At 65.1% G+C, this 12,445-nt stretch overlaps 1 protein-coding gene across 1 annotated transcript in view; it reads left to right on the forward strand.

The window, feature by feature from the left end:
- The first annotated feature begins 927 nt into the window (after positions 1-927).
- Positions 928-12,445, forward strand: part of WNT7B (Wnt family member 7B) — a 49,417-nt gene continuing 37,899 nt past the window's right edge. The window contains exon 1 of the mRNA XM_021687811.1: positions 928-1,084. Coding sequence (XP_021543486.1) covers positions 1,014-1,084 — 71 coding nt within the window. The 5' untranslated portion in view covers positions 928-1,013. The remainder of the gene's footprint in view (positions 1,085-12,445) is intronic.

The following is a 12,445-nucleotide window of genomic DNA, read 5'->3' on the forward strand; positions in this document are numbered from 1 at the left end:
TCTCTGGCAGCAGTGCTCACAGGTGGGGGTGACCCTGGGTGCTGGGGGAGGGCTCTGATCCACGTCTTCAAGGGAGGCAGCAGATACTTGGGTTAAGGGTGTGGCCCAGGAGGACCCCAAGCGTATAATTGCTGGGGGGAGGGGAAGCGAGCCAAGAATGGCTATGGGGGTGGGTGGTCTCTGCCCTGCCACCCCCACCCCCACTAGAGACTGGAAGCCGAGGGTCCACCACCACCTGTACCGGACGTTCTCCCGCACCCCACCCCCACCCTTGCAGGCGTAGAGGAGCGGCCAGCCCAACCGCAGGTGTCTCTTCAGAGACGCACCCTCCCCTGCGGGCCGCCCCCCCCAACTCTCCGCACCCAATCCCCCTCCCCCTGACCAGTCCCAGGAGGCCGATCGGAAGGAAGCGGGCCTGGGCAGGGGTGTGTGTGTGTGTGTGGGGGGGGGTGGATGTGTTTGTGTGTCACGGGGGAGGGAGGAGAAAAGGGAGGGGAGAGCCCGGGAGCGAGAGAGAGAGAGCGCGCGGCGAGCGAGGAGGGCGGGCGGGAGGCGGATCCTCCTACCTGGGGCGCGCTCCTTCTCTCGCAGCTCGCTTGCCGGGGCCGCGAGTCACCTGGGGAGGCGGACAAGTGCGGACACATTGGCCGCCGCGGCGCTCGGCGAGGCGCGCACGGCCCCAGGCGGCTGCGCCCAGTGGAGGCAGCGCCCGCCCGCCCGCAGTGCTCCGGCCCGGCCCCCGCCGGCGCTCGTCGTGCCCAGCGATCTCTCAGCCCAGCTCCGAGGTCGCCGTTCCCGGCCCAGGTCACTAACCAGGCGCACGCGGTGGCGGCGGCGCCCCGGGCTCACCATGGTGGCAGCGCGCGCTGAGTGCCCGCGCGTCGCCGGCCGCCCGAGCCGCAGCGCTGGCTGAGAGCGGTCCACCGAAGCCCCCTGCCCTTGCCAGTTCCCTGCCCGGCCCGCGCGTCCCCTCCGGCCGCCGCTGTCTATGGCGCAGCCCCCCTCCCTGGATCATGCACAGAAACTTTCGCAAGTGGATTTTCTACGTGTTTCTCTGCTTTGGCGTCCTCTACGTGAAGCTCGGGTGAGTATCCCCGTGGGCAGGGGCCGCAGCCCCGGGTAGGGGCAGCCGGGAGGAACCGGTTCCAGAGGGTCGCAGCAGAGACGTGGGGCCTGAGGGGGCACAGGCGGCTCTTGGGGATCCGGGGCTGGCCTGTGTGTCGGACCCTCGCCCCGGCCCAGCAGAGACGCCCCCAAGCCCCACGAACAGCAGGTACTCCCGAAGTGCGCCGAGGACAGGGCTGGTGGAAGGAGAGCAGGGCGCGCAGACGGCGGCGGCCAGGCTCGCGGGTAGCGGCGAGCGTGCCCGGCGCGTACTTTCACCTGTTTGGGCTCCAGGCCCTGGGGGTGGGACGCGCCTTCCCTCCCCCGGGCTGCGCTGGGCGCCGAGCCCGGGCCGAGCGCTCGCCGTCTGGAGGGCGCGCCGGGGCCAGGAGCCGGGGGCGTCGGGCGGCCGGGAAGGCCTGAGCGGGCGGGGGGCGAGCACCCCGGCCGCAAGCCTGCAGGCCGGGGCACCTGCCTGGGCCCTTCGACCCTATCCATCACCCGGACGAGTTGAAATGGCCTTGACAACTCGTCCGGCTGGCTCGGGATGGGCCGCGCGGCGGGCCCGGCCGCCTCGGGCTCGGTCCGGGGCCCGCGCCCCCGCCCGCCCTGGGCCCTCGGCCCGGCCCCCTCTCGCTGCGCTCCCCCTCGCGCGGCCCGGCGGGCGGGCGGGCGCCCGGCGGGCCGCGCTCGCTGCTCGCTGCAGTAGCTGCTCCGAGTCGTATTTCCACATTCCTGAACCCAGCCGAGTCCTTACCTGTTGAGCTGCGATCTCCTTTAGACAGAATCTGTCTCGGCCTTGCTCAAAGTGGGGGTGGGGGGGCCGATGTGACCGTGAGGGGGTGCGGTGCACGTCGCTCGGGGGCGCCCACGGCCGCGGGCCCTGCCGCGCCTTGCGCCCCTACTGTGCGCCGCCGGGGCCAGGAGGCAGGCCGGGCCCTGGCCAGAGCAGAGCCGGTGAACAGCCCGGCGGGAGACGGAGCCGCGGTTTCCCAGGCTGAGAGGTAGAAGCACCACCTGATAATCATCTCGTCTATCGCCGGTCCTTCTGTCGCCCCCTCCGCCATTTTATAGATGGGGAAACTGAGGCCGGGGGCTGCAGAGGCAGGGCTGGAAGACCCTGTCCTAGCCTCAGTTCTGCAGGCCCAGGCTGGCATGCCTACCGCGGCTGGTGGTTCTGTTTATTGTGGGTCTGTGTAGGCTGTGTCCCTGGGTGTTTGTCTACGGAGGTGAGGGTGCCTGCACTGAGTCCGCCAGGGGGTGGGGGTTGGGAGGGAGGCACTGTTTTGGATCTGCAGCCCCTGCAGTTCCTCTCGCTGTACCCCCCAAAGTAATGGGCAGCCCCTAATGAGGCTCTCTCTGGTTCTCCGCACTAAGGCTTTGTCTGCTCCTGGCCATCCTAGATTTAGGTCCGCGTTTTAAGGATCAGGAAACTGAGCAAGGGAGGCCAAGTCACTTGTCTCCGAGAGTAATAGCCAGAGCTGGGACTGGCTCTGGCCTCCACCACTGACCTCTCCTCCTAGCACCAGCACCAGTTTCTCAACAGGAGTCATCCAAAAGAACACCCCCCCCACCCCGCCCCCGCAGCTTGTGGGAAGTGCTCTATGACCTTTCCCTTCCCACCCCAGGCAGCAAAAGGAGCTCGAGGTGGTGCCCAACCTGGGCTCCCAGGGTTGGTTGCAGGGCTCAGAGGCCTACATGATGGACCTACCGACCTCCGGACACAAGGCAGCTTCCCTCTCCCCTCTGTAAATGGGACTGCGGCTCTGGCCATCCTAAACAGGGTGGTGGCCCGTGTCTGAGTAGAGAGAGACCAGTGAGTGAGACCCGGCCTGTGTGCCTGCCTCTCTGGGAGTGGGCAAGAGAGCCAGGCGCTGCCTTCTGCCTCCACTCAGGAGTCCTGGTGTGGGAAGCTCCCCCTGACCCCGCTGTGCCCCCTAAAACACACACTCCTGGGGGGAGAGGAGAAAACCTAATCTCCAAACACCCTGTGGAACCACATCCGGGAAAACCAGGGAGCCACCACGGGATCTGCTAAGGGGAGGGGGCTGAGCCTCGGCCGCTACCTGCCTGCCCACCTTGGAGCAGGGGTCTTGCTTTCTTTATAGTAAAGCCATCTTGGCCGCACAAGGCAGGGAGGAGGGGGGAGCTGGACCCAGATGTGACCCGAGGGGTTAATGACTTGGGAGTCCAGTGCAGTAAAGATGAGGTTTGGGGTTCATTCCTCCCCCTCACTCCTCATTGGTGGCTTTGGCTGGAGGCTTTAATCTCCCAGGCTGCCTCCCTCATCCGGGAAGTGGGATCACAGTAGCATGTCCTTCACTGGGTACTGTGAAGATTCGTCCTGGGTGCCTGCACCCTGGGGGGAGGGGGGCCCAATAAACACCTGTGAGCACAGCCAAGCTTTCCTCACTGTTAATGACCTCAGTATCAGCACCCTGGGGACTCCTCCAGGTAGTGGATTTTAGGGCCATAGATGTTCCAAGCCAACGTCAGAGATTGCATGCCCTGGGGGGATATTCCATGATCATGCCCTCCCCCAACCTACACCTGTGTGTGCACGTTTATGAATGTGCATCGGGAACCTCCCCCACTCGTGCACACGCAGCCACCACACAGACGTGTAGCCCCTGGGGGAAGCTCCCAGACCAGCAGGGTTGGAGAACTCCGGCCTCACAATCCCTTTGGGGATCAGGGCCTCAAGAGTCAGTTTGCCTTGGATTTTGAGCAATTTCAAAACAGATGGCTTTGGGGAGTCACAGTTCCTCACTTTTGGACTGAGCAGGCTCCAGGCTGCAGCCCTCAGGGAGGCCAAGCCAGGGCCGGGACAAGCCCTTGGAATCCGGGCATCCTCTGCCCACTGGAATGGGGTTACGAAGTCCCAGGATCAGCCCTGCTCCATTCCTGCCCTGGGAGAGGCAGAGGGATCCGGTGGGGTGAAGGTGAAGGGGGCAGCCCCCTGCTTCTGGCTGCTGGGCATGAATCTGCATGCCAGGTCTAGAAGATGGGAAATGCCCCACCCCTGGACCACTGGCCATATCTTCACAGACCTCTCTTGTCATCATCCCTGCCTTGTGCTTTCGCCCCAGCTGACAGGGTCTACACTGTATCTGGAAGATCATTCATATATAGCCAGGCTTGGCAGACAATAGGAGGTGGGACTCAAAACCTCAAAATAGGAGGTGGGTTTCTGGCCTTTAAAAAAATCACTGGAAGAAGAAGGATTGTTTAGGAAGTGTGTCCTTGTGAATCTGCTCCTCCCTACACCTAACCCAACCGACCCCTCAAAGGAGAGCAAAAGAAGTGAGACGGGGAAGCCAAAGTTGGGGGCCTCTGTGAACCAATTAGGGGTGCCTTCTCACTGCCTCTCGAAAGAGGCACTGAGGCAGGACCCTACAGAGACACCAGTGCGCATGGGCACAGGTGAGCCCTGCCTGGCTGGGCCTGGTTGGTTAGGGTGAGAGTGTGCGACTCACAGCCAGCCTAACCAAACCCAGGGGCGCGCGCAGCCGAAGGGCAGCACACACAGCGCATCTGTGCGCACACACCTGCGCCCTCACAGACGCGCCCACGCTCCCGCGGGCACACACAGGCACATGCAGGCACATGCATGCGAACACGAGAACACACTACCGAGCACAGCCCCCCAAGAGGAACGCACGCCCCCGCGCGGTTACGCGGCGGTGCCTCCCCCCAGGTGCACCTTCCAGAGCAGGCCGGAGCCGTGCGGTTCGCTGAAGTTGGGCGGGGAGGTGGGGGGATAGGGGCCGTGGCAGTTTGGGCAAGCCCTGGGGGCGGCTCCTGTCGCACGCTCCGGTCAGCCTCCCCTTTAAAAAACCCGCCCGCAGAGGAGGCGGATGTAGGGGCGGCCCGTCCAATGGCAGCTGCGCGCCTCGAGAGACTTGGAGACTTGAGCCAGAGCGAGCGACAGAGCCGGTTCCGACCGATCGACGGACGGAGGGCTAGACAGCCGCCGAGGCGCACCCGCTGCCCACTGCCCGTCCCCTCGCTCCACACTCCAGCCCCAGCGCCCGCCGCGGCCCCGGCCCCAGCCCCAGCGCGATGCTCGGCCCTGGCGGCGGGGCACGGACGAATACTGCGCTGGGGCCCGCGCGCCCGGGTCCCTAGCGCCTGGTGTCGCCGCCCCACCTCGGGGAGGGCCGCGGAGACCCCGGCCTCAGCTGGCCCAGGCGTCCTGCCCGCCGGGCCCGCCAAGCCCTTCCAGGAGGGCCGGCCCACCATGCTCCTGCTGTCGCCGCGCGGCGCGCTCCTCTCCGTGTACTGCCCGCAGATCTTTCTCATCCTGTCCAGCGGCAGCTACCTGTGAGTGCCGCGGGCCGCACGCGGGGCGGGCGGGGAGGGGGTGGTGGTGGAGGAAGCCCTCTCCTCGGCCTCCAGCGCAGGAGCCGGGCGGGTAGGAAACTCGGCAGCGGAGTCCCTGGGCGGGGCGCCGGGTGCCCGACGCGCTCGGTAGGCTGGGACTTTGGGTCTCCTCGTCTGCCTAAGGCGCCGAGGTGGAGGACGTGGGGGGCGGCTGCAGCAGTGAGAAGTTACGGCTTTGGGGTCAGAGAGAGCGTGGCCCGCCAGAGGCCCTACTGCCCGGGTGGACCAGACTGTGCGCACCGAGCGCGAGGGCGGGAGGGCGCGCGGCGGCGCGGGGATTCCCTGCGCGGTCCCTCCGGAGTCCCGGACCAGCGGGATCCCCTTCCCTTTATAAATCCACGGGGTCGACCCGCGGGGGCCGCCCTCGGGAGAGCCGCACGCACACGCCCGCTCCCCCGCGTACACACCGGCGCACACGTGCCCTCTGCGCCCCACCAGACAGCGCCCAAGCTGTCCTCGGTGGCGGCTGCGGCTTCTCGCGCCGTCCCGCCGCGCTGAGCCGCCCGACCCAGCCACTGCCTACTCCTCACCTGGGGGCGAGGGGGACGCGCAGCGCGCGTGCGGCTGGCCGAGGTGCGCCCTGGGGTCCTGGCCGAGGCAGCGCGCGGAGCGTGGGCGCGCGTGTGCGTCGGGACGGGCAGCGCCCACCGGGCTCCGGGAAGCTCCAGGCAGGGCCGGGCCGGGCCCAGGGAGCCGAGGGGGCGCGTCGGCGCGGCAGCGGCTTCGCCCGATTCCTAATGGGACGCATATGCTCTGGCCTCCGATTTAAAAAGAAGTTTGATTTATGGAACCGCCGTTTGGGGGAATTTAAGCTGGATGCTACTGATTAAACCTCAGAGCTAGTTCTCCCTCCCCTTCTCTCCTCCCCTCCTCCTCCCCCTCCTTTGCACGCGGGCCACGTCCGGGGTCGCCTAACGCGGCCAGAGGGGGCAGGCGCTGCCTTCCCGCTCCGTGCGCCACCCCCACCTCCCGCGCGGCCGCAATCCTAATAAATGCCGTGCCCCCACCCCCTTTTAATAGAGGCGCAGCCAATTTCTCCTCCAGCTCCTAGGAAATTACTATCCTACCCGTTTTCCTTCTATAAATAGTCGCGCATCTTGAAACAAAAGTTCGCAACCGCAGCCAGATGCTGCGAGGCCCGCGGTTTCCCGGGCTGTGGGACATAATTACAAGGTCCAGGCGCAGAGAGTGCTCCAGGCCCGGCGGGCAGCCCGGCTGCAGAGGCATCGCCTGGGGAAGGTGGGGGGGGGGGGGGATAGGCCGCCCCAGGCAGGGAAAGGGGCCGGATTGGGACCGCCTGATCTTTGGGGAATCAGGCTAGGAAAGTCCTGCTTCTGGCATCCCTCCTGGGAAATGGATCAACCAAGGGGGCCTTGGAATCCCAGCCTCCAGTTCTCAGAGGTCAGAGGTCGGGAAGCCTCCCCCTCCCCCTGAAAATCCCCGCATCTCAATCTTAAGCTAGAGAATCAGCAGCTACTATGCCTTAAGAAACCATTTTTGGAGCCAGCTGGCTGAGGTTTGGCATTAATGGGGAGGTGTCCAGGGGTAGGAAACCAGGAGTCCTCCGGGGGTTGTCTGGAGTAAGAATCTGAGAGGAGGAGGTGGGCAAGGGGCTCAGGAGCTGGAGAGAGTGGGACCAAGGCAGCAGTGAGGGGCTCTGGGGCAGGTGGTGGCCAGTATGCGTGGGTAGACCCCAAGTTTTCCTTCAGGTTGGCTCCCCCAATCCAGGCCTGCAGTGATTACCATCTGTGCCCACATGGGCTCGCTCCCTGCGTGTTCACTGCCACAGCTTTGTTGGGAAAAATTCTCCAAAGGCGATAGTTTTCCAAACGTTCCTGGGCCAGTGCGGAGGTCCAGGGTATGTGGTGGGGGGGCAGCAAAGCAGACTCTGCCCCCTGCCCTGCCTTCGGCCACCCCTGCTCCAGCACCAGCCCAGCCTGACCATCAGCTGCCCCCGCGCCCCCCCCCGGCCCTGCCCGGGGGAAAGAAAGTGCTGATGCCAGGCTTTCCTGGGGAGAAATTCAGTTAGCTGCTCCCAGGAGCAAGAGAGGGAGCTCTGGGGTTTCCCCTGCCCCGTTTGGTGGGTACAGTGCTGGCTGGGCCTGGAGGAGGCCACGGTTGGAGCAGGGCCCCAGGGCTGCAGATGACAGTGAGAATGGTGGGAAGACCCTCGTGGGTGGCTCTGCACTGATACCCGGGTGCAGCTGGGGCGGCCTGTGCAAAAGTGCTTTGAGAACAGTTGGGGGTCAACAGTAAGCCCACCTCACTACCCCGGGAATACTTAGGCAGGTCAGCCCTGTGGGATCTGAGGATGCCAGGGGCAGGAGGGGCCCTGGGCGGAGGCTTCTTTCTGCCTCAGAGAACTTTCCAGAAGGCATCCCACTGCTGGGATCACAGACACTGGTGGACAATTGATCCTGCCCTTTTCATCTGGGCTGCTCTCCCAGCTCCCTGTCTTGGGCTGTGGTCCGTGCATAGCGAATCCCAGATGCATGCCTGGGCCCCTGCCACTGATTGGGTCGGACGGGTGTGCTGGCCTGGAAGGGCCCTGAGCCCCCGCCTGATGCTGAGCTTGGCTGGCCTTGTGAGGCAGCTCTGGCCAGCCTTACCCTTCTCTGCACCACTGTTGTCAGGGCAGAAGCTTCCACGGCCAGTGGGGGGTCAGCGAGGGCCCCAGAGAGGGCAGGTGGGGGGCCGCAGGTCAAGAAGAGGGCTGCGGTGCTGGTCAGCCGGTCTGGGGGCCTCGTGCCAGGACCAGGCTGTCTCTTGTCCTGGGCAGGTCCCTTCCCGTCTTGGCCTCCCTCTCCCAGATGTGGAGGTTGGCTACAATGATCCCCCCAGGTCTTCCGGTACGAGCCTCTCATGGTGACCGCCCGCTCTGGGGAGCTGAGTGAGTCATGGGTGACGGGGCGGTTACTCACCGACCACCTGGCTGTGGGGGGGCTGGGGGGCGCTCACCACTGCCCTGCCAAGGCTGGGCCTCTTCCCGGCTCCACCGCTGTGGCTTTATTGGTGGTGCCAACCGCAGTCCCAGAAACGCTGTGGGCACGACCCCGGGGGGCGGGCATTGCTGAATCAGGCCCCCTCCCCTGGCCTCGGAGCCTGTGTGGCAGCAGAACGGGGCCGCCCAGCTTAGTGTGCATTGGTTTCCCCTTGGGAGGAGCAGCTCCCAGCCTGCAGGCTGCGTCTGCCCAGGTGTGGGAGTTGCCCTGCTGTGTGGCCTTGGGCGGGTCCAGGGGCTTCTCTGGGCCCCAGTATCCTCATCGGTGGTCGGTGGTCGGGAGATGGAGATGCTTCCTCTCTGCAGGCGCATGTTGGGCCCACAGCCTCCGGGACTCCAAGGCACGTGTGGCTCCGTGCAGTGACGTATCCAGGGGGTTAGCACCGGGGACCTGCCTGGGACCCCTGGCCTGGGCTGCAGAAATGGAGTTTCTCCGGCCACAAAGCGCTCCCGGGGCCTTTGCCACGTGGGCACGGCTCATCAACTGCTAATCGAAGGGCGGCTGGTGCGCTCTGGAGATTACTTTTGACCCTGTGTGTGTGGGGAGGAAGGGCCAGGAGGGGCGGTGGGTGCTCACGTGCTTCCTCCAGGCTCATGTGTGCCCTGCAGCCGCGTTGAGGCCCCGCAGGGAAAGGCTCATTTTCTGACCGAGTTCCCCTTGAGTCCTCCCTGCTCTGGGGTTCCCATCCCTGCTCCTCTTCTTGCTGCCTGGGTGCATTCTGTAACCTGGCTGTGCCCTGGGGGGCCAGGGCCAGTGGGACTCAAACTTCTGGAGTGGCCGTGAGGACTCGGCAAGCAAATGCAGAGACGTGCCCCGCCGGGTTCTTGGTATACAGTAGGTGCTCGAGAGATGGGGTCACTCTCAGCCCTTAGGAGCAGGGCGGCTGGGCAGCTGGGACGCAGAGGGAGGACTCGTGGCTGTATTGTTCCGGGGAGAGTGTTGAACTCTCTGGGGTGTCTCAGAGGGCTTCCTAGAGGGGGTGGCACCTAGATGAGCAGAGAGGCCCTCTGGAGGTCACACAGAACGCAGGGTAATGGCCGTCCCGGCTCTGGAACCAGTTCTGCCACGGCCTTTGGGAAGAAATTCGCCCTACGGTGGTCCCACAGAGAAAGGCGTGCCTGGGCCCCTGGGGCCTCCAGGGGTGATCCGGGCAGGTGCGAGATGCTCTGCGGGGAGGAGACCACCGTGAAGGGAGGCGATTTTTGAGGCCCTGACTTCTCAGTGTTTCCACACTTGGCTCCTCTGGGGACGCTGTGGACACAGACCCAGCAAATCACACACCGTGTCCCCCAGAGCCTCACGCCAGCCTGCGGGGGCAGGGGCCAGGGGCCAGGGCCACATGGCCTGTGGGGAACCCAGAACTCCTGCTGGGGGTCTGGGCCAAGGCTCTGTTGTCAGGCTAGCCTGGGCGAGACCCCGCGGGTGGTGGCAGGGGAGGGAATGGGATGGGGTGGAGGTCTTGATTGTAGAGACCCAGACCTTCCGTCAGCTCGGGTTTTGGGGTGTACCCAGAACAGGGCCCCTTTTTGTGCGGCCCGTGGCCAGTCACCTAAACTCTCGGGACCTCTCCCCCCGCCCCAGGGCAGATGCAGGGGCTTTAGCTAGTTGCCCTGGAACCTCTATTTTGCATGGCCCTGGGTCTGGCTCAGATAGGGCTCAGCGCCCCCCCGCCCCCCCTCCGCCCCGACTTCCCCAGCAAGGGACAAGAGGCTGGGAGCTCTCTCTTGTCAGATGAAACCTCGACCCAGGGCTCCCTCAGCCTGATGAAAGGGTCATTGTGTGGTGCGGGCCGCCCGCTGGTCAAGGACAAAACCTCCGTTTGTCCTCCTTCCCTGGCGCAGGGTCTGGGGCCTCCCCTTGGGCTGGCTAACAGGGTGGGGGTGGGCACAGGTGCGCTCCCTCCTCCCCTTCTCCATCTTCCCTGTCTCCATCACAGAGCTGCTCAGCCTGCCCGGGCCCCCTCCCGGTCCTGCCCTCAACGTGGGGTGTCCTCAGCCTCTGACTTGGGGGGGAGCCCCAGGCCTGGGCCACTGGGCCAGCCCCGTGGTTGGCAGGGGGTGGTGAGCCGTCCAGCCCTGGAGGCATACAAGCAGATGCAGGATTGAGGGCCAGGGATGCCGGGCAAGAGCCCTGCCTGGAAGGAAGCCAGCACTCACGGGTCCTCTGTGCAAGGCAGCCATGGGGTATGGTCGGCCCGCTCTGTGACAGGGGATGCAGAGGCCCCGGGAAGGTCATCCCACAGGCTCAGAGGTGGAGCAGTTAGATTCTGAGCACTGCTGACGCCACGAAGCACTCGGTCGGAGGATGTGAGTGGAACACACTAGAACTATGCAGCCAACTGGCCATCCTCCTGCAGACCCCGAAGCGAGAGGTGCCCGGAGCAGGACGGACAGGACACCAGCTGAACCAGCAAGCAGCTCCCCAGGCATCAGCCGTGGTCCGGAAGGGCCTGAGTCAGCATTCCCTGGCAGTCCCATCCTGATCAGACTGGGGGCCTCCAGCACTTTTCAGACCTCACCCCCCCTCCCCAGGCCACCCCTGGTCCAGACGCTCCTCCACAGCCTCTCAGACCAGAGGTGCTCTGGGTGCTGGAGTCCTGCTGCGTGCCCAGCGGGAGCTGTGAATGAGCAGGGCCCCGGGGGGAAGGAGCCTTGGAACAAGGGTGGGCGGTGTCTCAGCTTGCCCTCCCAAAGCAGGCCTTGGGGCTGCCGGGGTGCGGGGAGCCACCACACTGAGGGGTCTAGAGCTGAGATTTCAGCCCTCACTCCCAAGTGGCAAACAGATGAAAAGCCCCTCTGAATGGGAGTTCCTCCAGAAGGAACTGCCTGCCCACCAGACAGAACCCTGACGGCTCTGCGTTCCACCTCTGGAAGACTCAGGTCGTCTTGCAGAGGCCTTCTGTCACGGGGCTGAGGGGTGCACACCAGCTGGGGTCTGCTCTGAATTTGTTTCCTCCCTGGCTGCCTGAAAGGGGGAGCTAAGCGGGGGCCCCCGACTTGGGGCGGGTGAAGTGAGGAGTGTGAGGGGCAGAGCGCCCAGTAACTCCCTAGGTCACGCTCAAGGTGGCTGAGCTCATGTTCGAACCCAGGCCTGTCTGCCTTCTCATTCACTGTGTGTAAGAGAAACCAACTACTCCGGCTGGTTAGAATTGTCTAGGGACCAGGAGTCATGAGGCTCTGAGCGAGGGCTCTCTCTCTTCCCTGCCCCCACCTCCCCACGTTTAGACTTGGAACCAGAGGGGCACCTTTCCCTCCAGGTGTGTGAAGGGACCAAGAGGTCCTCAGATTTCTGCTCCAGGGTCCCTCCCTGCCTTGGGCCCCAACCCAAGGGGCCCTGAGACCGGCGTGAGCACAGAGAGAGAAGGTAGTCCCCACTGGCCCCTCATGAGCTTCTAAGTTGGGCCAGCATGTGTACACATGGTGTTTTGCCACGTACCACGGGCTTCGGGCAGCCCTCCGCGTTTCTGCCTTGGCCTGTCGCTGTGGATGGTGGGTCTCGGTGCTTCAGGCCCCTCTGTCCCCGCCTCCCCTTCCTGCCAGGCTCGGACAGTACTCCGAGCTTGCCCTTCTTAGCAGCGACTGCAACCCCCGAGCCAGGCGAATAAGGCGTCCGCGGGTGTAACTGGGAAGCTCCCCTCCTCCCCCGTCATGTACACAAAGCCCTGTGGGGTCCTACAGAGCAGGAGCCTGACCCATCTGCAGTGAGGGCGGATCAGGGGAGACCCCTCACAGAAGGTGGCCTCCGACCTGGGCCCTAAAGAATGTGCTGGGGAGAGTGGCGTTCTTGGCCGAGGGGCAGCTGTGGGGTGGGCTGGGGGCCCGGGGAGCGGGCTGGGGCCGTGGCAGGTGAGGTCACAGTGGTGGTAGTGCAGCCCCAGGCCCGGGTCTCAAGGAGGGCAGGGATGAGCTGCTTCACCCGTGCTAAGGAGGGCCCCTGGGTACGAGTGCACCGAGCAG

This window comes from Neomonachus schauinslandi, chromosome 5 (genome assembly GCF_002201575.2).
Source record: "Neomonachus schauinslandi chromosome 5, ASM220157v2, whole genome shotgun sequence".
In the NCBI taxonomy this organism is placed as follows: Eukaryota; Metazoa; Chordata; class Mammalia; order Carnivora; family Phocidae; genus Neomonachus; species Neomonachus schauinslandi.